The following is a 25,208-nucleotide window of genomic DNA, read 5'->3' as shown; positions in this document are numbered from 1 at the left end:
GAGGGCAATCGGGCCAGCAGGTGAGGGTAGTTGGGGGCAATCAGGCCAGCAGGGGAGCAGTTAGGGGGCTATCAGGCTGGCAGGCAGAGTGCTTAGGGGCAATCAGGCAGACGAGTGGTTAGGAGCCAGCAGTTCTGGATTGTGAGAGGGATGTCAAACTGCTGGTTTAGGCCCAATCCCACAGCGGTCCCAGATTGGAGAGGGTGCAGGCTGGGCTGAGGGACATCACTCCCCCATGATCGAATTTCATCCGCTGGACCTCTAGTGATGCTATAAAATCACATAGTGAATTCAGTTCATTTCTCCTTTTGAAGTGTAATTACTGATATAGACTTATTTTTACCATTTTATTTTATAATTCCTATTTTCTCAGCTTTCTCTATGCTTCTTCTTTCCTGCCTTCATTTATATGGGATTTCTTATTGTGTTTGAAATGTATCTTTTCACAACCAATAGCAATTCATTTGGGAATTGCTCTTAAAATTTTATCATGCATGCATACATACTCAACTTCAATGTGAGGTTAATCAATATGTTTTAGAACAATGCAAGGACTTCATGTTACAATTCCAAATATTATTTCAGTTCTACATTTATTTTATTGCCCTTCCACTCCCCAGAGGACATAACTATTGTTTTACACATATAGCTCTTAGACTTACTGTAGTGGAAACTCTTGGAGTTCTACCCATAACCCTCTTGTAGTTAATACCAAGAGAAACAACCAATATGGTTGACACTCCTGTGGAGAAAAAACCATAAGTTGGAGAGAGGTAGAGCAAAGAAGTACTTTTTTTAGAAGTCTTATTTGTAGTCAAATACTATTTGACTTCTTAAACTATGTACATTGTATTTTTAAATATTTTTTTAAGAGAGGAAAGGAGAGGAAGGGGGAGATAGAAACATTAATGTGAGAGCGAAGCATCAATTGGCTGCCTCTTGGACGCCCCCACTGGAGATGGAGCTACAACCCAGGCATATGACTGGGAATTGAACTGGCAAACAACACCTAACCATCTGAGCCATACTGACCATGGCTTCCCTGTTATTATATAACTTTCCATATAGAAATATTTGTCTCTTATTTGAGGGCAGACATTTTTATGTTCCTCCCCCCGCTTTCCAGTATATCATACACAGAACAGACACTATAAAAATTTCCAAAATGAACACATCGAACCAGCTACTAGAACTCCCCACAGTAGTCTGCACAACTGGATCAGATGAAAACATCACGCAGGTATGGTGCAGAGTAGCGCGGCCAAGGTTCTACCTAATGCAGAATACAGTGTGGGGCAAAAGTAGGTTTACAGTTGTTGCATGGAAAATAATTTAATAAATAACAATACAAGAATAAACTCTGTTTCATGTACTCACAACTGTAAACCTACTTTTGCCCCATCCTGTATTTTTTTAATATATTTTATTGATTTTTTTTTATATATAGAAAGGAGTGGAGAGGAACAGAGTCAGAAACATCGATGAAAGAGAAACATCGACCAGCTGCCTCCTGCAACCCTACCCCCCCCCCCCCCACTGGGGATGTGCCCGAAACCAAGGTGCATGTCCTTGACTGGAATCGAACCTGGGACCCTTGAGTTCACAGGCCGACGCTCTATCCACTGAGCCAAACCGGTTTCAGCAGCCCCACCCTGTATTTTACCTTTTTTTATTTCACAGCAATGAAAAGCTTGGTGAGGATTAAGCAGAGAAAAGCTTAAAGAAGAAAAAACAAGCATTTTTAAGCAAAACCACTTCTGAGTTTTATTTAGCATTGTATCTGAGGCACTAATGAGAGTAAAGAAAGAACATGAAGATCAATCTCACATTCAATTTTAAGGACTCTTGCAATAATGAAAGCACACGGATTATACCCAATTCCAACATATAAAATGCCTTATTTTCACAATACACAGCATGTACTCGGGGGACTGGCTACTTAAAGGAGACAGACTACATAGCTGCAACCTTTCCAACCTGAGGACTCCAGCACACATTGTTCTGAGGTTTCTCCCAATTCCCACATAGAACTCTGTGGACAAAACACACCGAGACAGAAAGCTTTTCTGGGCAAAGGAGCCTGGGAGGGAGTGTGATTGGCCCTGAGAATCGAGTCCAATGGCCTGCGGTGCAACCAACACAAAGCAAGCAAAAGTCTGAAAGCCTTAGCACTTACATCTCTAGCTGAAGGACACAGTTCTCTTTACGCTGCGATTTCACAGTTATACAGAAAACCACGGTTCTTCAGACAGTAAATTCATACTGTACGACTAAGTATGTGAAGGTAATTTTTACCACTTTGTGAAGAGGACAAAATAATAACTGGGACTTTCAGAACCGAGGAAAGAGGTTCACTCCAAATTAATATAATAAATCAGTCAACCAGCTGTATGTATCCTCATAATAATTACTTCTGCTCAGGCTGCCAGGATAAATAAATAGAAAACATTTAGAAGCTTTTATACAAAAAGTTATATTACAACTACAGACATCAAAGAAAGAAAAAAAGCTTTAAACATGTAATAGTTCCTTAGAAGAGCCTTCCTTATTATCATTTACTACAATTATATAATCAAACTAATAATTGCAGGAAAAACAATCCAAAAAATTGGTATGAAATTGGTTTGATATCGTTAATAATTCTACTATTTCTAAATCCTTCCACAAAAGGGCATTACACTTGTTTATTACAGACATATCTTTTTTTTAAAAAGTCATCCCTAATGTGGCAGCTATAATACAAATTTTTATTTATTGGCACTACTCTTAAGCATAATGAAGAACATCTGGTGTAAATAAACGACAGCCATGTTTGGATCAGGAATACTATTGTACACATATACCATATATATGTACCATATAGGTTCTTTTACAGCAGATACTATTTTGCCAGCCTTCAGAAGGCGAAATGCTAACTTTTGAACTTGAAATTGTCCAAGTAGTTGTTTCTTGTCACCCTGCGGCGTGTGACGTTGAGAGACCACCTCATCAGCACGACTTCTTTTCTCACAGGGGACTCCGCTGTGGCAGGTCACTCACGTCCTTAAGATGCAAGGCCCAGCAAAAAGCCTCCCACAAATCCACTGGAGATCACGATGTTCTGTTTGACAAATTCTGTGGCCTGAAACGTCAAGTTCAAACAAAGACGCTCTTAGTTATGCTACAAAATGGGGGAACCTCTAAGACATCACGTTAAGTGAAACAAGAAAGACACAAAAAGGACAAATGTTCTGGGTGTCTACACACATGGCTAGTCCAATTCATTAGACAGAAAGTAGAACAGAGATTGGTTACCAAGGGCGGGGACAGGCGTTAATTGCGGGAGTTACTGCTTAATGGTTAGAGTCTGTTTGGGATAATGAAAAATTTCTCAAAATGGATAGTGGTAACGGTGGCACAAAAGTGTGAATGTACTTACTGCCATTGAACTGTGCATTTAAAAATAGTTAAATGATCCATCTTATGTTACATTTATTTTACCACAATAAGAAAAAGAAATAAAGATGCAAATGTCTTAAAATACTACTATTGAATCCAGAGCTAAGTACCATTTTCAGATGTTTTCCTCAATTTAATAATATTCAGCAAAAATTCTTGGGCACCTACTAGAGCAGGTGTAACCACCACACAGGATGCCATTACAAACTGAAGGAGCCTAGAGCCCGCCAGCCAGGCCCAGTAAGCTCCTTGGCTACTGAGATAATATATGGATAGATACTGAGTGCCTATTCTGTGTCAACCACTGTCCTAAGCCCCCAAGCTATAGCCTAGCAGTAATCTCACAGGTAAAAAGAAATCTCCCTATATGCCCAGCTAGTGTGGCTCAGGGGTTGAACATCGACCTATGAACCAGGAGGTCAAGGTTCGATGCCCAGTCGGGGCACATGCCCCAGTTGCAGGCTCAAGCCCCAGTAGGAGGCGTGCAGCGGCAGCCAATAGATATTTCTTTGACACACCAATCAGTGCTTCTCTCTCCCTTTCCCTTCCTCACTAAAATCAAAACATTTAAAAAAAAAAAAAAAAAAAAAAAAAGATGAGGGAGCTTGTGGAGAAGCCGAGGGCTTGGACTTGGTGGGAATGTCTGTAAGGAGGATTCTCCAAAAGGTCGGGGCCTCTGAGGGGACCTTGCCGAAGGTGGCAGCCCCTACCCTGACTTTTCCAAACAAGTCTGATCGGAGGGTTGCTGGAATCTCTCTGTTTAACTTTAAGATCTGACCTTGTAGAAGCATGTGCTTTCTCAAGGATACTTGCCCTGTTGATTGTGTCTAGAGGTTAATTTGAGTTCAAGCTGTTGTGACAATAAAAGGCTAATGAGGCAGGTGAACAGGACTTTTGTTCCTAAAGCAAAACAGTCCCTTAGCCCTCTCTTTCACAGAAATGTGTCAAAGCAATCTGTTCATCCATCACTCGGAGTCTGTGGTCAGCCCTGGCAGGGACTGTTAAAGATTAAAGGAGACTTGAGATACATAACAACCAAATGAAAAACAAACAAACAATATTTCTGTGGAAATGCTGTAATATGGAAATACTATTTATCATGTTAAATTTGGGGAGAATAATAAGGGTAACTGTAGTCATGCAGAATATCTGTACTCTTAGGAGCTATGTGCTAAAAGTAAGAGTGAAAAATCATGACATCTCAAATAGTTCAGCAAAAATAGTGTAAATCTCACACACATACACACATACACACACAGAGAGAGATAAAGCAAATGTTGCAAGACAATTTGGGGAACAGATGAAAGGTATTTGGGTATTCACTGTATTTGTCTTTTAACTTTCAACTGGTTTGAAATTTTTCAAAATAAAAAGTTGGAAGTAAAAGTATAGAACAAAAACAAGGACAAGGACATATTCAATTCTAAACAGTGTAAGAAAACATTAAACTAACATATTAATAAAATACACACATTTTCAAACTATTTGACCTCAAGAAAAAGATAGGTAATTTTAGTTTTCCCAGACCTTGTCTATACATGTACACATTTGTAAAAGCAGAGGAAAAATTCTGGAAGAATAGTGTTACCAGCTTTTACATGTAGATCAAAGTAGGGGGGAGATGAACAGAGGACACTACGTTAACTATTTAAATGGTGGCTTGATCCAAAATTCTACTTAATACTCCAGAAGCAAAAATACCAATTTTTTTTTTACATGAATAGACATTTTCTACTAATGAAGCCCCACTAAAAAAAGGGAGGCAAAAATGTATGGTCTTACCTCTTCAATTATGTTGTTGATTTCAGGTGCTGCCTTATTTGCTCGTTTTTTAATCTGTCTTTTTGCTTTGTTCACACCTTTTTCAACTTTCTTCCAGTCGACCTGCACATAGCCACTGTGACTAGCAATCTACAAAAATGTAATAAAAATGGTTAATTCCTGCCCTGGCCGGTGTGGCTCAGTTGGTTGGGCATTGTCCCATGCACCAAGAGGTTGCCAGTCAGGGCACGTGCCAGGATTGCAGCTCAATCCCCAGGAGGGGGCGTGCAGGAGGCAGCTGATGATATTTCTCTCCCTCTCCTTTTACCTCTCTTTTCCTCTCTAAAATCAAGAAAAATGTATTTTTAAGGGGGGAAAAAAGGAGGGGGGGTAATTCTAAACCAACCAGTTTGCTAATAAATCTATTAGCCAGGAATATATGAACATTCAGACTTCAAGTTGACACAGCTGTTTGGATGGAGGTGATAATGAACCTTTGGGACTTTCCCCTAAAGAGCAGCTATAGCCCTAGTCAGCTTGGCTCAGTGGTTAGTGTCGGCCTGCAGACTGGAAGGGTCTCAGGTACAATTCCTGATCAAAGGCTCATCCCTAGCCCCAGCCCCCAGGGCTGCATGTGGGAGGCAACCAATAGATGTGTCTCTCTCACACTGATGTTTCTCTCTCTGTCTCTCCACTCCCTTCCACTCTCTCTAAAAAAATCAGTGGGAAAAAATATCCTCAGGTGAGGATTTAACAAAAAAAGAGCAACTATAAATCCTGGTTAAAATACAGGGGCTCCAGAATTACCCAAAGCAAGCAGACCTGAAGGGGAATTAAAACTTGTAGGAAGAGCCAAAACCGGTTTGGCTCAGTGGATAAAGCAACAGCCTGCGGACTGAAAGGTCCCGGGTTCGATTCCGGTCAAGGACATGTACCTTGGTTGCGGGCACATCCCCAGTGGGAGGTGTGCAAGAGGCAGCTGATCGATGATTCTCTCTCATCGATGTTTCTAGCTCTCTATCCCTCTCTCTTCCTCTCTGTAAAAAATCAATAAATTAAAAAAGAAAAGAAAAAAACTTGTAGGAAGGGTGACCTATATGAGGTGAGTTGCCCGTTTTTCTGGCTTTATCTGGAGGACGGGATGCAGTTGCAGGATGGCAAACACTTCCATAGGAAATATGTCATCTCTCCGGCCTGAAGAACTAGAAGCCAGAGCCCAGGACAGTAACAGCTCCCAGAAAGGAGAGAGCTAGAGAAAGGGAGCCCCTAATTCTGTGTAAACTTTACCCAGGTCCTGAGCTACACATTCAAGGGGCAGAGGCAAGCATTCTGGCTAAGGCGAAAGAAAGAAACTGGGTTTTGAGCTGCTACCCTTCACAAGTGAACTGGAGTTTGCAATTGGAGTCTAATCAAATTAACTGCCTGCTAAAATCAAATCACTACTCTTCAGAGGAATAAAATAGCATCCAGAGTCTCAACATAGCATTCCCAATGCCCAGGATAAATTCCCAAGAAGTTATTTGATATATCATAAAACAGAAAAACGTTGTAGAAAAACAACCGATGCCAATACTGAGATGACCCACATACTGAATTATCAGGACTTTAAAGTGGCTGTTATAACTATGCTCAATTGGGTAAAGGAAACTATACTTTGTAATCAATGAAAAGAATTCTCACCAGTCTGGCCGGCGTGGCTCAATGGTTGAGGATCGACCTATGAACCAGGAGGTCAAGGTTCAGTTCCCAGTCAGGACACAGGCCTGAGTTATGGGCTTGATCCCCAGTCCGGGGCATGTAGGAGGCAGCCAATCAATGATTCTCTCTCATCACTGATATTGATGTTTCTATCTCTCTCTCCCTCTCCCTCTCTGAAATCACTAAAAAGAAAAAGGTTTTTTTTAAAAGAACTCTCACCAGAGATAGGAAATATAAAAAGAACCAAATGAAAGTCCCAGAATTGGAAAATACAACATCTGAAATGAATTTACTGAATAAGTTTAATGGCAGACGGCAGGTGACAGGAAAGAGTCAATGAACTTGAAGCTACATCACTAGAAATCATACAACCAAAAAAATAGATTAAAAAAAAATAAATGAACACAGCTTCAGGATGTTATAAAACAGCCCAACATGTATATATAAGTGGAGTCATGTTCAGGAGAAAAATAGGAGAGGAGTAAATATTTAAATAAATAATGGCCCAAACCTTCCCAAACATAGTTAAAGACACAAATTTACATATTCAAGAAGCTTAGTGAACTCCAGGTAATGATCTAACATATTATGAGATAACAATACTCAGATGATGTGGGGGGAATGGGGGTGGGGTGAGCAAGTGTGAGAGACTGAGGTGGAAGGGCACACAGGGTTCATAAATGATAGCTAAATTCTCATATTCCATAATGGTAAGCCAATAGGTAATACCTCACACTCAAAAATCAAAAAATGCCCAATTAACTTGTTTAGGAAAAAAGGAAAAATATCTTAAGAGTTCAAAGTAGATGCCTCAAGGGGAGAGAAAATGGGAGGATAGTGAGGAAGCAGTGTACTACTCCAGTCTGTAACATGCCTTGTACATGTATTTGACCTTTTGCATTATGGGCATATAAAACCCTGAACAAACACATTGAAAAGTTTTACATACCACTGTCTACTTTCACATGGCAGTGTGGTAATACTTACCAGAAAGCACTTATTCCTGAGTTACCAGAAAAGCTTTAAGCTCTAAGTAAACTAATATTTAAATGTAAATATAAGTTAACAAAAATATGGAAATGGGCCTAAAGAACAGGAGGCAATTGGCTCAAAAGCCATTTGCTACTCTTATTTCCTCCTTGTTCCTTCTACTGAGTTTTCAAGGTGACTCACATTTGTGGGGAAAACTGGTTTGATGCAGGTCAGTCCCATGTTCTTCTGCTTCAAAGAATATGTGGACTAGGCCCAGAGAGGCAGAGGTGGGGTGCATACTGAGTGGGCTGAAATGGACTTTGGAAAAACCGACACGCAGAGTGAACTGCCATGTATAATCCCCTCCATCTACAAACATTTCAGGAAGCTCTGCTTCAGTACAGTGAACAGAAATGACTTTCCGCTAAACTGAAATGACAAGGGATTTATGAAAGAGCTATAGAATTCAATACCTTAATTCTTGACTTATATACACCAAAGTCACAATCACCTTAAATAAAATTCTCTTCTATACAAGTGCTGGCATATTATCCAAAGGACTGCATTTAGATATTAACCATGTTTCTTTCCACCTTTTTTTTTTATTATTATTTATTTTTCACAGAGAGGAAGGGAGATACAGAGTTAGAAACATTGATGAGAGAGAGTCATCGATCAGCTGCCTCTTGCACACCTGGGGATATGCCCGCAACCCAGGTACATGCCCTTGACCGGAATCGAACCTGGGACCTTTCAGTCCACAGGCTGACGCTCTACCACTGAGCCAAACCGGCTTCGGCTCTTTTCACCTCTTAACCACAAATAAGAGGCAACTACTCATAATAACGCCACTAATAGAAAGAAAAAAATATTTTTTAAAGATGTTTGGTAAACAACTCAAAATCTGTACTTAACACATCTGGATTCAATCCCTTTATACTTCAGGCAACAATGGCTTAGGTGCTGAAGTCAGATTCTGGTTGCTGTACCCATCAATCTTTTTAAAAACTAGTACTACTGACAGGCCTCTGTGTCTTTAAGATTGTTGCTCACATTCATTCCCAGAGATTTTCACTTTTAGGATTTACTCTATCTGATCTTCAGGGAATGATATTTTTGGAAAGATATATGCCTAACAGACACGGATCCCAGATAGCATGCTGATAAACACTCTGTAATGACAGAACATTTTTTTAAAAAACCTTAGAGGAACATGAATAAAACTGTAATTTCAAACCAACAGGCCTCCGAAATAGGATTATGGATGATTTTTGAAACCCGATTTTCCACTTTCTATATTGTTATGGTTCCCTAGTTTTAAAAAACATTAGAAATTGCTAACAGTTATTTCCTCTGGGACAGAAAAGCAATGGCTGGGAAAAGGGAGGGAGACCTTTTGAATATTATGAGTATGAATTTGAAACACACGTTTCCAATGGTCAGGATGAGTAGGTTTGTATTATTGGTAAAATGTTTCTTTTGCTGGGGAGATGCTTCAGGGGAAATGTGGGTGAGTAATTAAAATAAAGGAGACGCCATGAATTTTAATAGTTGTCTTTTTAATAATTGGAATCGCATTGGGTTTAAAAGAAACTTCGAAGTATTGCTTTGTTGTATTTCATGACAGATGCCGCTTTCAAAACTCATTTTAGTTTTCCCTTAAACTGATGTCTGGAAGAAAAATTCCATCTTCTATTAAAATGGGCAGAGTGAAATGACTGAACTTGGCTTTCTCATTTCCCGAGGGCTGAGTCTGTAAGCAGAGGCAGTGAATAAAGCTCTGACATACCTGGAGGAGGAGAAAGCCACCGCCTACTGCCGTCGCTGCGAGTTTCCCGACTTTCTGAAACAAAAATCCTGCACACCTTCAACGAAATAACACAAAACGAGATCAATGATATGGTAACCGCCCTCCCTCTTCTCCTTTTCATTGCTTTCCTAATAAAACCTGAATGTCTTCCCATTTCTCTTGATCGTGTCCCTTACCCACTCAGAAACCCTCAATGTTACCCAAGCTAGTCAAAGTGCCCGATCTACATTGTCTGAGATGCGCTTTAGGAATGGAGAGAAGAGGAAGGGGATTGACGGGGAAAAAATAATGGGCAACGGAAACAAGGCTGAGCATTCAGGGGTTCATTATACTCTTCCTTCTACATTTGTGAGGTTGAAAGTCTCCATATTGGAAGTGAGTTGTTTTGCTTTGCTTTCTTACTAGAGTCAAGATGTTCTCCACACCTGGCTGGCCTTCACTCTGCCCAAAACTTCTGCTCCAACCCCATGAGATTCTCAACAGGCCACCGGCAAGGCTCAAGCTGTTCATCTCCCTGTGGCTAGGGGTTCCCATTTAGCACTGCCCACCTCAAACTTTCCTACCCTTTCAGGTCCAGTTGGAGTTCCACCTCAACCCCTCAGCCCACATTTCTCAGCTTCCTTACCTCTATCTATCTATCTATCTATCTATCTATCATCTACCTATCTACCTACCTACCTATCTATCACCTCCAAAACATTATTTGACTCTGTCTTCTTTCCACTCTCAAAGACATCATTACCTTGTTTCCACATCACATTAATAACCTTCCAGACCCTCTAACTAATCTTCCCTCCTCCCATCTATCCTAACAACCACCCATCCTAACATTAGTTTTCATTTCTTATGATTAAAAAAAGCAGCCTATATAGCCCAGCCAGTGTTGCTCAGTGATTGAGCATCAACCCATGAACCAGGAAGTTATGGTTTGATTCATGGTTGGGCATGAGCCAGGGTTGCGGGCTCAATGATCCCCAGAGGGAGATGTGCAGGGGGCAGCCAATCAATGATTCTTTCTCATCGCTGGTGTTTCCTTCTCCCTCTCCCTTCCTCTCTGAAATCAATCCTATACACTAAAACCCTAATATGCAAATCAACCAAACGGCAGAACGACTGGTCACTATAACGCACACTGACCACCAGGGGGCAGACACTAAACGCAGGAGCTGCCCCTGGTGGTCAGTGCCCTCCCACAGGGGGAGGCTGCTCACTCAGAAGCTGGGCTCACAGCTGGCGAGCTCGGCAGTGGTGTTAGTAAGGAGTGAAGGGTCCCAGACTGTGAGAAGCGCAGGCCGGGCTGAAGGACAACCCCCAGGGCATGAAATTTTGTGCACCAGACCTCTAGTAAAATCATATTTTAAGAAAGAAAACAAAAACCTACAGATACTTACAGCCTCCCACTCATGTCCTGTACTGGTCTGAATGGTTAACTAGTTAGGTTAACACCTCTTAACAATTTTTCCTTAATGTATGCCACAATAGTACATCTGTTTTATACCCTAAGAAAATTGCAAAACTTTACTCTGAATCTAAAAAAAGTCATTGCAGCAAATAACTGGTGTAGTATTAGTGCTATTACACAGCTCCGTGGCTACACCCGGCTACTACCCAAACATATGTATTACTATGAAGGCCATGCCCCGTGCCCCCCTTCCCCACCTCCACTAACCCTCCCCAACCCCCCCCCTTCCGCCCCCCAGGGAAGTCAGCAGCCAAAGCTCAGAAAAGGAAGAGGAGGCAAGCAGCAGCCAGGTGTCAACAATATCCCAAGAAGCGAGCTCCACAAGCATGCTTGTCCTTTGCCTAAAGCTGTGGTCAGCAAACTGCGGCTCTCGAGCCACATGCGACTCTTTGGCCCCTTGAGTGCGGCTCTTCCACAAAATACCACGTTCTGGGCGAGTCTATGTTGAAGAAGTGGTGTTAGAAGTTGAAGTTGAAAAAATGTGGCTCTCCAAAGAAATGTCACTCGTTGTCCTGTTGACATTTGGCTCTGCTGACGAATGAGTTTGCCGACCACTGGCAAAGCATGAGCCACTACAACGAACCTAACTTCCCCTGCTCTATATCCCAGCAAGCTCCTGCCAACGACGGGACTTCTCAGAGTCTGACCTACAAGGAGACTAGACACAATGACTTCATTCTATTGCTCAATTATTGTGTCGTTTTCCTTAAGATGGAGCTCTCAGGCCCTGGCTCACATTAACCATCGACAATGGTGCCAAACTGTGAGCTTGTTTTTAAGCAGAGGCCCAACCCTGAATTACAAGGCCCAGATACAACCTGCCTGTGGAGGACCATCCGCAGCGTGAGGCAGTGCACGCCATGACTAAATGCTGCATCTCAGCATCAGAGCCTCCACCATGAGCGCTTCTGCCGTCACGTGACATTTACAAGGCGCACGTACACCCCCATTTCAAAGATCAATTTTACATTTATCAAGTCTAACGATGTCAATATTTAAATTAGTGCATGATGGATTTGCTTAGAGGAAACATGCTTATTCTCAAGTTAAGCACCCACACTAACGTCCAAAATTCTGGCACATGAGGAACTGTTTGACATTGAAATTGAGACTCAAAACAACTGTTGGCCCAGAAAGAAACTCACTACAGACTGATCCATTTGCCTCTCAGCATAACCACTATTGCTTGTTTCATTTTCGGTTCTTATAAGTGTACTTCTAGTAGCACATGATCTCACTCATTTGGAGGAAATAATGAACAACATAAATTGATGAACCAAAACAGACCCGGAGATAGGGAAGCATTGATCAGACCATCAAACCTCAGAGGGAAGGTAGGGGAGGGTGGGGGTAAGGGGGAGAGATCAACCAAAGGACTTGTGTGCATGCATATCAGCCTAACCAGTAGTCACAGACAATGGGGGAGGGGGAGGGGATGCGTGGGGAGGGGTTTGGGATGGGAATGGGGGGAAGAGGACAAATGTGAACCTTAATCAATAGAGAAATTTAAAACAAATTCTCTGTGGTCAGGCACATTTTCAAAATAAAGGACCAAACTTCTTTCTGACTCTTGTTATTTGGATAACCTTTTAACCTAACAATAGCAGCATTAGGTCTACAGAGGCAATTATGGAATCATGTGGTCTTGAACGTTCACTCGTTAGGTTAATGCTTATTAACTGCCTCAGGTACTCCCCACTGTTTCTGGAGTAAGCAACCAGCCCTGTGATTCCAACGAAGACTCCGTGTTCCCCACCTGTTCTTCCAAACATTGATCCAAACTGGCTCCCAGAAACCACCAGAATCATCGGAGTCATTAGTAACGATCTGTGCTGGGAATCTCACACCGCTCTGTACTGGGCCCACAATCCTGGGCACCAGTTCTGCTGCGGCAGTCCGCTCAGGTTTTTCCAGTTGTTAGGGCTGAGCGAGTAAAAATCATTTATGCACCATCAATTCCGATCTATTTCTTCCTCTTTGCTATCACTGAAGCAGAGCCACTAGACTTGCTAAATATGAGAAGGGGGCAAATACGGAAAGAAGCAAAGGAAGCCGAAACCGGTGTGTCTCAGTGGATAGAGCCTCTGCCTGTGGACTGAATGGTCCCGGGTTCAATTCCAGTCAAGGGCATGCACCTTGGTTGCGGCACATCCCCCGTAGGGGGTATGCAAGAGGCAGCTGATCAATGATTCTCTCTCATCGATGTTTCTAACTCTCTATCCCTCTCCCTTCCTTTCTGTAAGAAATCAATAAAATATATTTTTTTTAAAAAAGAAGCAAAGGAAGGTGAGGAGGGCACAGGGCAGATCGCCAAAACCACCACCAACGATTACACCAATCAGGTCAGAGAGGAGCAGGGTCACTGCCAGGGTCACGGCGGCTCCCGCAGGAAATGTAAAGAAAAGGATGTTCTCACCAGCCAGTCACTCCACCCATGACAATCTGGGTGGCTACCGAGTATTTCTCTACCATGGGTCCAGAGCTGTGGCCAAAAACGCGGTTCCACCAGTGGTGTCTCCTGGCGTACTCGGTTAAATCCAACACTTCGTAAGAGTCATCATCGCTTTCATAGTCTTCAAAACACAAAATGGGGAAAACGCATTTAGTGGCAGCCCCAGACCAGGAATGCCCTACAAGGCCTGTCGTTACTTGCGGATTGCGGTTAAAAATACCCGGATGGAGACACTAAGAGGCTCCTCCATCCGATCCCTGAGTCTGGGGCCTCTAGAGTCAAGGGCCTCGCCCCCATCTCCTTCCCGAAGGCCCAGGCGGGCGCAGGCCAGGACCGGGCCGGGGTTCCACAGCAGGGGGGTCGCTCCTCCCTCCCCCTCCCGGCCCGAGGTCTCAGTAGGACCAGGTCAGTGAGGGCTGCCCCCCCCAAATCTCAACAGGGCCAGGTCAGAGCCGCACAGCAGGCGGGAGCCCCCGCCTCGGGACAGACCCGTTTCCCAGCATCAGGGGTCACCCCACATCCCAGGGGGGCAGGGCGGGGGCAGGGTCCATGTGCACCACGGGCGGGAAGAAGGGGGCCGCTCTGACCGACCGGTGAGGGGCCCGGCGGGAAGAAGCGACTTCAGTCAGGCGGAGAGGCACATCTGCGGGGGGCTGCGGGGGGCACCCCTCCCCGCGTGCCGCCCAGAAAGGAGGGAAAGTCTAGTTCGGACCGGAGTTCGGAGCTGCTGCTTCACAGAAACAGAGGAGCCCCCGGAGCCCCGGGGCGGGGAAGGGAGAGCGCCGGGAGCAAGGCCGCCGGTGGTGCGCCCAGTCTCGGAGACCACTTCGGCCCGGGCCGCTCACCTTGGGGAGGGGGGTTCCGGGTCGCCATGACACCGCCGGCGGCCAGCACCGAGGGGGGGGGCCCGCCCGCCCTCCTCTCTCCGCTACTTTAAGAGACTCTCTAGGCCCCGGTGGAAGTCTATGGTCTCTTTGCCGCCTCCACCTCCTCCGCCTTCTCGGCCTCGGCTGAGCACGTTCTCTTAGCCCCGCCCCCTCTCGTCCCCGACGGCCTTCTGCGCACACGCGAAGCTGGGAAGAGGGCGGAGGAGGTACAGTACAGCCCCGCAAGGACCTGTGGGAGTTGTAGTCCGTTGCCCTTGCAACCCCGGCTTCCCACTTCAACCCCCTAGATCCGCGGTGGGCAAACTGCGGCTCGAGAGCCACATGCGGCTCTTTGGCCCCTTGAGTGTGGCTCTTCCACAAAGTACCACGGCCTGGGCGAGTCTATGTTGCAAAAGTGGAGTTAGAAGAAGTTTAAGTTTAAAAATTGTGGCTCTCAAAAGAAATTTCAATTGTTGTATTGTTGATATTTGGCTCTGTTGACTCATGAGTTTGCTGACCACTGCGCTAGATAGAATTTCCATGCCTATTTGTAATTGTTATTTTGTTTAAAAGAAGCTCAGGGCTGGAGGGGAGGAGTTCGGCACCTGGTGGTGTAAAGGGAAAATCAGTTAGCATTTTTAACACTGCCGGAATTTAAGCCCTTGAGAAAAAGGGTTTTATAAAGAGCTAAGAGAAACCCTGTTTCAAACATCCTGTTCTAAGGAGGCAAGGGCTCACGAACGGGTGGGAATTTTTTCTGGCGCTCTCCTGCTGGGAACTGGAAATTCTTTATCCGCTTCCTCTCCACAGGCTTCCTGCCATAGCCCAAGGGAGGCAAAGAAATGCCCAGGAGCTGACCTGCCACCAGTTATTCCAGAGGACATGAATTTTTAGCATTTTATTATTTGAATCAGACAGAGGAACAAGGTCCAGTTCACCTAAAAGCCCCACAGGATTCTGCAGAATGAAAAACTGTGTTCATCACCACGCAGTTGACTCAGGTTAACAGAAACTAGCCCTCAAACTTGTTTTGATTTTGCATTGCACCTGCATTCACTGTACAATTAAAACAGCCCTCTCCGTGTTCATCTTAGTGGAAAAACAAATGATTCTGTAAGCTGCATTACTTAAATTATCGACTTACATAACCACACTTGGCTTTTCAAATCCTGGTGCTTTAAATGCAAGGGTTGATTCTCTGAAGTCCCTCAGCCTGTGGCCTCTGAATGCAATTGGAAGACTGGCTGGAGGGGCTAGCGTGCAAGCACAGTTACTTTGTGTAAGATTCACTTTTCGAGAACAAAACAAAACAACCTCAAGAGACGAAACTTCAGGTATCCTCAGTGAAATCCTTTTTTCAAAAGTTACAGATCTGAGTTCATACACTTTTTCCTCCCCTTTGTCCACACACGCCTAAAGACAGAGGAATAGAAATGGTGGGCCGATGAAAAAAGAGAGAGGAGAAAAACAAGGCAAATGAAAACTCCAAATTGAAAGAGCGAAATGTAGGGTTGACTGGGCCAATGACATCAAAGGAAATGATGGAGAAAATGGAAACAAAGCACTGCCCTTAACATGCCAGAGAATGGACCTTTGTGTCCAAAACATATCCTGTTGACCCTGAGAAGAACATGCTTGCCAAAAAAAAAGTCTCCTCTGGTTCATTGGCCTCAAATTCAAAACAAGAATCCAGCAGCCATTGTTTGCAGAAGTTACTCATTATTGCTGCGTTTTAGGGGAGAGCTGCATCCAGCGGCCTGCCAGTTGGACTATGTTCCTACCTCTGAGCCATTAGAAACCTAGCTGCTAAAGTCCCGAATCAACCCCAGGCCAATCAGGGCTGTGCAGCTATATCTTTATCTGCTTATTTACCTACCAATCAGATTACTCTACCCAGCAAAGCTATCATTCAAAATTGAAGGGCAGATAAAGAGCTTCACAGATCAGAAAAAGCTAAAGGAGTACATCACCACCAAACCAGTATTATATGAAATGCTAAAAGGTGTTCTTTAAAAAGAGGAAAAAGAAAACAGTAAAGATAAAAATTATGAACAACAAATGCATATCTATCAACAAGTGAATCTAAAAGTCAAGTGAATTAAAAATCCGAGGAACAGAATAAACTGGTGAATATAATAGAATCAGGGGCATAGAATGGGAGGGGGTTGATAATTCTCAGGGGGAAAGGGGTGTCTGTGTGGGGGGTTCGGGAAGAGACTGGACAAAAATCATATACCTATGGATGAGGACAGTGGGGGTGCGGGGTTGGTAAGAGCAGAGGGTGGAGGGGGGGAGAAACAATTGTAATAATCTGAACAATAAAGATTTATTAAATAAATAAATAAATAAAAACAACAGTGCTATTTGGACCAAACAGTGACAATTTGGAGTCCCGGTTTGCATAGAAATGGGCCAGTGGGGGGGCGGGGGGGGCACTCCTCTATATAAGCCAGCTTTACCTCTGTCTCAATGAAGTACACTCTCAGATTCCATCAACAACTGTATTTCTTCAACAGGAGCTGCAATACCAATCTCAGCTGTACCAGCAAGCCTCCTGGCCAGGGCTACCTCACCAGGGCTGGTTCACGGCTGTGCGGTTCCACAGCCATGCTATTACACACACAAGCTGTGTCACAATTGAACTGTTTTCACTGAATAGAGTCTCTCCTCTCACCGCACCCCAAATTAGGGACTCCTGTTGGTTTCGAGTAGGCAGCAATGACCTTGCCTGTCAACCCAAAAATAAATTCAAAGGCAATTATTTCTCCAAAGACCTTGAGAGCTGGGAAGGAACTTGCCATTACCTTGAGGAAGTCAGCTGTATATGTTTTTCTAAATGTGAGTTTTTCCTGTTGACGTAAGAAAACGCCCAAACCTTGTATAGAATTTCTATGAGTTTATTTGAACCAAACCGACAACAATTGCCGGGAAGCAAACTCTCAACAGATTGAGAAAATGTTCCGGAGAATGGCAGTTGTGCATCTTGTTTTGTACATTAGAATCAAAGGAGACGGCATAAGGGTGTTACATGAAATCCACTGCACTGAGGTCACTAGTTCAATTCCAGGTCAGGGCACATGCCCTAGCTTTGGGCAGGAGGCAACAGATAGATGCTTGTCTCTCTCTCTCTCTCTCTCTCTCTCTCTCTCTCTCTCTCTCTCTCTCTCTCTTTCCTTTCCTCTTTCTAAAATCAATTTAAAAAATGACTATTTTTTAAAAGGGACTCAATTTGTAAGACAAGTCAGTTATTTTTAATTCCTCAAAGAACTGGGTTGCAATCTAAATGATATGAAGGGACTGATCCAACTACATTCTTTTCAATTTTCTTTACCTCAGGGAGAAGATTTCCAACTTAGATAGAAAATGAAAAGATTCCTATCTTAAAAGAGAAGGCCTTAAAGAAAGTTCTTATCAAATGTGAATTTCAGCTTCCAATATGGCCAACTTCTGACATTTTCAGATATTTTTTCAGGTTTCAGCTGGGACAAACTGTAAATATTCCTAGCAGTATTGAACAACTTTTATGTTGCCTTTTAAAAAATAATCTAAAATAGTTTTTATTGAGGAAATATTCATACTATAAGGAAGGGATTTCTTTTAAAAACAGCATCAAGATAGCCCGGCCAGTGTGGCTCAATGGTTGAGCTCCAACCTAGGAACCAGGAGGTCACAGTTCAATCCCAGTCAGGGCACATGCCCCGGTTGCTGGCTCAATCCCTAGTGTGGGGCATGCAGGTGGCAGCCGATCAATGATTCTCTCATCATTGATGTTTCTATCTCTCTCTCCCTCTCCCTTCCTCTTTGAAAGCAATTAAAAAAAAAAAGTAAGATTAAAAAAAAAAAAAAAACAGCTGTAAGATAAAATAACAGCAGCCTTTCTGATGGTGATGACCTCCCCAATTCCTACTCCATGCATGTGAAATGCCCAGGATGCCATATACTCACCACCATCTTTAGCTGGTAGTTTTGTGTGTTGGCTGCTCCACTGTTCTCTGTCAGCCCACAAGAGGAAAAGCAAGGCTGACAGAAGAGGCTCTCAGAGGGAAGCAGCACTAAAAGCACCCAGCGCCGGCCTGGATGGCTTGGCAACATCAGTGGGTGTGAGTGGCAACTGCTGGCCCCTCAGCGTTTCTCCACCTTCCCTTGCTCCTGAGGGGAGATCAGGGCAGCAGCTGCTGCTCACACCCACTGACAGCACTGGCCCCAATTGCTCTGCGCTTTCCTGGGTGCGAGCTGGGCTGGCACTGTCAGTGCCATGGGAGCGGCCCATCCCTGTGCCTACCACAGCCTCCCATTCCACAGTTCCTTTCAAGGTGCATGAATCATGCACTGGGCCCCTAGTATAATAATAATATAACATTATAATAATGTTCCAATATAGATATTAACAACTGTTTCTCTTTGTTTTGTAATAATTTGAAGGAGTTTTTAAGAAAATTTAAATGATTATAATAAAAACGACTTCATGAGTGCTTAGTAGACTTTAGGCCATGTAGGAAATGCTTTCTACTCTTTATATTTTTGACAACTTTGTAAGGCAGGCATTAATCTCACTGTTCTACAATTGAGGAGACCAAGGCTGATTTGTCCAAGATTTGTGAGCGACAAATCCTGCCCATATCCCTGTGCTACTTCCATGAACCATGTTGCATCCTTAGGAAAGCAGCAGGGAATGCAGGGACACTGGAAAGTTCTAGAACACATGTGTCAAACACAAGGCCCGCGGGCCAAATCCGTCCCGCCAGGCCTTGCAATGTGGCCCGCACCACGCTGTCATCACTGCACTCCGCTGCGTTTCTATCACAATGACAGTGTATGACTGTTCAGTAAACCATTCGGCCCGCGATTTAGGCTGGATTTTAGATTTTGGCCCCTTCTCTGATTGAGTTCGACACCCCTATTCTAGAATAAATTAGACGCTTAAAAAAAAGAATAAGATTTAAGGGTAACCCACTTTGGGTCCCCTTCCTGCTCTTACGCACACTTAGGCACAGACACTCAAAAAAAATCATGCTGATTCCCACCACAGACCTACAGAATCAGAGTCTCTGAAACTATAGGTCTTTATTATTATTATTATTATTATTATTGCTTATTTTTAATCATTTCATGGAGATAAAGTCTGCTTACAATGAAATGCATAGATCTTCAGTGTTCAGTTCAATGAATGTTGACAATATACATTTAATAAATCACCATCCAAAACAAGACATAGAACATTTCTATCATCTTCAAATCCCCTTGTGTCCAGTGCGGTGTACTCCAGCCTATCAGAAGGCAACTATTCTGATTTCTATCACTATATCTGATAGAAATTTTGGGATGCTAGGATCTCTAAAAATACAGGTAAGCAGAATGAATCGACATGAACTGATGGTTACGCACAGACGGTGACGCACAGTTACGCACAGACGGTTATGCACAGACACTTACGCACGCAGACAGTTACGCACAGACATGCATACACGTACAGACATTTACGCAAGGTGGTTACGCACGGTGACGCACAGACGGTGACGCACAGACGGTGACGCACAGACGGTGACGCACAGACGGTGACGCACAGACGGTGACGCACAGACGGTTACTTGCAGACAGTTACAGACACGCACAGACATGCACAGGCGGTTACGCACAGACACGCACAGATGGTTACGCACAGATGGTGACGCATAGACACGCACAGATGGTTACGCACAGACACGCACAGATGATTACGCACAGACGGTTACGCATAGACACGCACAGACGGTTACTCGCAGTTATGCACAGACTCGCACACACGCACAGACACGCACACTTACGCACAGACGGTTACGCACAGTGACACACAGACGGTGACGCACAGACGGTTACGCACAGACAGACGGTTACTCGCAGACAGTTACGCACAGACACGCACAGACGGTGACGCACGGTGACGCACGGACGGTGACGCACGGACGGTGATGCACGACGATGACGCACGGACGGTGACGCACAGACGGCAGGAAGTCTGTCTATCCCCCAATAAACTTCATTTCCACCACCACCACCAACTAAGAAAAAAAATTTAATGAACTTTCCTCATTAATAAATGTCAGAGGCAGTACAGCTTTACCTGTTTATAACTGCTGTTTCCGGAGCAATCTTGAGAACATCCACTATTTTCTCTACGTGAAGAAAAGACTCCATCCTCGGACCAGCTACTAAACGGCTAATTTACAGTCTTTGTTTCTAAACTCTGAGCCAATCTTTTTTATTTTCTTACTCTGTGATCTTTATTCCATGAAAATCACACCCAACACAAATTCAGCTTCACATAGAATGGCAATTGTACAAAGAATTAAAATGTTTTTGTAAAATTTGATTAGAGTAATGTAACCATACGGAAACTTTAATATGACCATTTCTGCTTTCTTTCCTTTTGATTCAAACTGGCCTCATCTGGCACCCGACTCACCTGCCTCCTCCTCTCTCACACGACCACTCCTTCAATCATTAAGCCCTCAGAACGATGAGGTTCTTTCTAATCAGCACCAAATAATATTAGGAACAAGGTGCTGGGTCTCTTGCCCACAGAGATTTGATCAAAGTAGAAACAACATCTAGACCTCGGTTGTATTTCAGCTCCAGGCCCAGAAAATCAGTGAAACCAGAGGAAGGGAGGCTGTGGTGGCATCAGGACCAGATGCACTGATAAAACTCTTATATGCCAACCAATCAGTAGAGACCATGATCCTAACTCCCTTAGTCATCATGATCGATGATTTTGCCCCTTTGTAACCCATCCCATTGAAGTTATGGGGAGCCAGGTCTTTGAGCATAAGCTTACCTGTCTCCTGGGGTGGGCTGTTTTCTAAAAATAAGCCCTTACTTTATTTGCTATAATGCCTATTTGTGTCTTATTGAGCTTTGATATATGCACACAAAAAAACTTAGCCATGCCAAACCAGTTTGGCTCAGTGGATAGAGCGTCAGCCTGCGGAGTGAAAGGTACCAGGTTCAATTCCGGTCAAGGGCATGTACCTTGGTTGTGGGCACATCCCCAGTTGGGGGGTGTGCAAGAGGCAGCTTATCTATGTTTCTCTGTCATCGATGTTTCTCTCTCTCTCTCTCTCTCTCTCTCTCTCTCTCTCTCTCTCTCTCTCTCTCTCCCTCTCTGTAAAAAATCAATAAAATATATATTTTTAAAAACTTAGCCATCTCAGCAATTTGTTCCAGCTTTTCTTTAAAAAAAAATATTTTATTGATTTTTTTACAGAGAGGAAGAGAGAGGGATAGAGAGTTAGAAACATTGATGAGAGAGAATCATTAATCAGCTGCCTCTTGCACACCCCCTACTGGGGATGTGCCCGCAACCAAGGTACATGCCCTTGACCAGAATCAAATCCGGGACCTTTCAGTCCACAGGCTGACGCTTTATCCACTGTGCAAAACCGGTTTCAGCCAGCTTTTCTTTGCTAGATTAGTGAGTTTTGCTTTATGGTATTTCTCTCATATATAAAATATCTGTGTGTATGTCAATCTGTAGGATCATGTGAGCTATGGTATTTTCTACCTCTGGATGGCATGGTTCTAGCTCCCTTTAGTCCAGTAACAATTTTGGTGTCTTATGTGGGGCGGCCTTTTGCCTGTGGATTTGTGAACCCTTGGCCCAGGGATGGCCACCAGGCTCCCACCTGGAAGCTGCCCAGATTTATTGTCCTTTTTTTTTTTTTTAATCTTCACCCAAGGATATTTTCCCACTGATTTTTAGAGAGAGGAAAAGACAGAGAGAAACATCGATGTGAGAGAAACACATTGATTGGTTGCCCCAGCCAGGGCTGCGGAGGAGCCTGCCCTTGACTGGAATCAAACCCAGGACCCTTTGGTCCACAGACCAATGCTCTATCCACTGAGCTAAACCAACTAGGGCCAGTCTTGAATGTGGAAGCTAGAAGGCAGTTCATGATCAACTGCCCTTGTCCTATGGTGTTTTTGTGTACAGCATAGGGAAGGAGGACTTCAAAAGGTCTAGATTTGGAATTTGCTCTGGTTTGGGAAATTGAAGATGTCTTATGGTAAGGTTTCACCGGTGACAAACCCAGGAAAACCACCCTCCCCTAAGGCTCTGGGAAACCCCAGTGGGAGCCGGGAGGGAAATGGTACTTGAGAAATCTTAGTGTTTGATCTAGTCTCCTTTTCCTGGACTCAGAGAAACTTGGTGAGAACCAAAAGGGAGAAAGCTTATTTGCCAGTCTGGTTGAGGCTGTAATTTGTCACCTGTTGAGTCTGTGGATCATTTCCGGGAAGGGGGCCAACTCTGACTGTGTTTCAGCAAACCCCAAAGGGGTGGGCGGCAGAAGCGGGTCTTGGCCCAACTTGAGGCAGCTGTTCACCTCATATCAACCGGACTGAGCAGACCTCATGCTCATCACCCATACCTCTTCCCAACCCAGGGGATAGTACTCAGGGTTCCAGACATAGCAGGAAGTTGGGGTCACCCAACCACTCCTACTATCTTGTCTGTTGTGTCTGACTTGTTGCTGGCTGAACTTTAGAAAGATTCAAGGGTTGCTGAATTGTCAGCTCTTGTAACTATGTGTTCCCTGTCTTTTGTGTGTGTGTGGACTGTTTAATCCTAGGATTTATTTAAACTTTCTCAAGCTAAAAATGTCATTATTTTGATTGATAAAGACCTTAGTAACATGGGCAATTCCATCTCTGTACCCCAGTGTTGCTGTGTTCTACAGAACTGGATTACTTTTAGTTATGAACCGATGAAAGAAAGAAAAAAAGACTGCGAGGAAGAGATTACAATGAGAAAAACCTGACCAGCAATTGCTAGGGATATTAGTCAGGCTGGTTAAATCAAGTTGAAAATTAAATAACTTGGTCAGGGTCCCTTGGCTTGACTTCTCACTGGAGATCCAAAGTCTTTTTACTCAGGAATGAGAAAATAGTCAGGGTATAAAAAAGAGAATTTTCCAAGACTTCTTGAAATGGAAATTCCTGAACTGTGGTACAGAAACCCATGGTGAAGCCCTGACTCAGACTACAATTAGATGAAAGAATATGAAAATGTAAGAGTTGATAAGATTAGGAAAATTGGAGCGTTTAAACAGGCTCCGTGTTCAACTTGTGTCAAATTAAATTGATTGCATCTCTTTTACCTGGCATGGCTAGTGGCTGAGCTTAGACCTATGAACCAGGAGGTCACAGTTCAATTACAGTCAAGGCACATGCCCCGGTTGCTGGCTCAATTCCCTGTGTGGGGCATGCAGGAGGCAGCAGATCAATGATTCTCTCTCATCATTGATGTTTCTATCTCTCCCTCTCCCTTCTTTGCTGAAATCAATAAAAATATATTAAAAATAAAAGAATGTGAGCTTCGTGGAGATAATTCTTATTAAAAGAAAAAAACTTAGCCATCTCAGCAGATCAATTCAGTTTATTCCAGCTTTTTCCTAAATTAGTGATTTTTCTTTATATTTGTCTCATAGATAAGATATCTCTGTGTGTCAATCTGTATGATGATGTGAGCTGTGGTATTCTATATCTCTGGATGGCATTTTTAAAAAAAAGTTATTAAATTGGCTTAAGCAAATAAGTGCTTATATGAGAATTTTCAAAACCCTAATAGAAATAACCAAAATGCTGTTTGGAATCATGAAATATGAGAAAATACTGTATATTAAAGCTGGTTTGCATTTGGTTTGGTTAAATAGGCATATCTTTAGAATCATCATTATTAAATAAAACTTTTATTTTACCTGGGTTTATTAGTTTAAAAAGTTCTGTCATATCTGTTGCCAAATTGTCAGTAAGAAAAATAACTTGGTATGATAAAAGTTTCATAAGTAATCTAAACTTAATTGTTAGGAGCAAGTAAGTTAAATAAATGTAAATGGGATAAAATTTCTTTTGGTTATCTCTTTAGCAATAATTATATTGTACTTAAATAGTTTTCTAAATCTCTGTGGTAACTTGAAACTTTAAAGTTTTGCTAGCTAAATGAAATAATGAATATTCATTGACTGTCTAGGGAATTTTCAAATAAGGTAAAATAATAAAACACTAATTACTAAACATGGGGTTACCTACTTTCTGCTTATTACAGAGAAACTAAAGATATTTGGGTTCATTAGTAAAATTGTCTTGTACCACATTAAAAAATTGTGCTGGGAGGAAATATACAGGCTGTCCCCCCAAAATGCATACCCACTGTAATAGCTGATAGCTGTAAAAAGAAAAGGGTTCTGCCCTAACTGGTTTGGTTCAGTGGATAGAGCGTTGGCCTGCGGACTGAGGGGTGTAATTCCGGTCAAGGGCATGTACCTTCGTTGCGGGCACATCCCCAGTAGGAGGTGTACAGGAGGCAGCTGGTCAATGTTTCTCTCTCATCGATGTTTCTAGCTCTCTATTTCTCTCCCTCTCCCTTTCTCTCTGTAAAAAATCAATTAAAAAAATTTGTTTTAAGAAAAGGGTTCCATGGCCACTTTGGTGTATTTTTATTCTTTTAATATATATTTTATTGATTTCAGAGAGGAAGGGAGAGGGATAGAAACATCAATGATGAGAGATAATCATTGATCAGCTGCCTCCTGCACGCCCCCTACTGGGTGTGGAGTCCAAAATTCGGGCAGAATCAAACCCAGGACCCTTCAACCCACAGGCCGACACCCTAGCCACTTAGCCACACTGGCTAGGGCCCATGGCTGCGTTGGCTCAGTGGTTACAGTGTTGGCTGGAGGAACAAAGGGTCTCATGTTTGGTCAGTCATGTGCA

At 43.3% G+C, this 25,208-nt stretch overlaps 1 protein-coding gene across 1 annotated transcript; it reads right to left on the bottom strand.

Annotated features, from left to right (window-relative positions):
- Positions 1–1,738: 1,738 nt before the first annotated feature.
- FUNDC1 (FUN14 domain containing 1) lies at positions 1,739–14,611 on the bottom strand. Its single transcript, XM_036460662.2, has 5 exons — positions 14,439–14,611; positions 13,558–13,714; positions 9,659–9,734; positions 5,221–5,349; positions 1,739–3,121 (listed from the first exon to the last, which is right to left on the bottom strand). The coding sequence occupies exons 1-5, from the start codon at positions 14,464–14,466 to the stop codon at positions 3,044–3,046; spliced, it is 468 nt and encodes a 155-aa protein (XP_036316555.1). The 5' UTR covers positions 14,467–14,611; the 3' UTR covers positions 1,739–3,043.
- Between the last annotated feature and the right edge of the window lie 10,597 nt (positions 14,612–25,208).

The sequence above is a fragment of the Pipistrellus kuhlii genome, unplaced genomic scaffold, assembly GCF_014108245.1.
Source record: "Pipistrellus kuhlii isolate mPipKuh1 unplaced genomic scaffold, mPipKuh1.p scaffold_m20_p_32, whole genome shotgun sequence".
NCBI lineage: Eukaryota > Metazoa > Chordata > Mammalia > Chiroptera > Vespertilionidae > Pipistrellus > Pipistrellus kuhlii.
The sequence above is the reverse complement of the archived record's forward strand: the minus strand, read 5'-3'. Positions and strand labels throughout refer to the sequence as shown.

Bases quoted from the DNA above. Each gene is read 5' to 3' on its own strand.
- FUNDC1 (XM_036460662.2), bottom strand. From the start codon at position 14,466: ATGGCGACCCGGAACCCCCCTCCCCAAG. The intron at 9,735-13,557 runs GTGAGAACATCC...ATTTCGTTGAAG, and splicing joins ATGGGTGGAGTGACTGGCTG to GTGTGCAGGATTTTTGTTTC. The intron at 5,350-9,658 runs GTATGTCAGAGC...ACATTTTTGTAG, and splicing joins GTGGCTTTCTCCTCCTCCAG to ATTGCTAGTCACAGTGGCTA.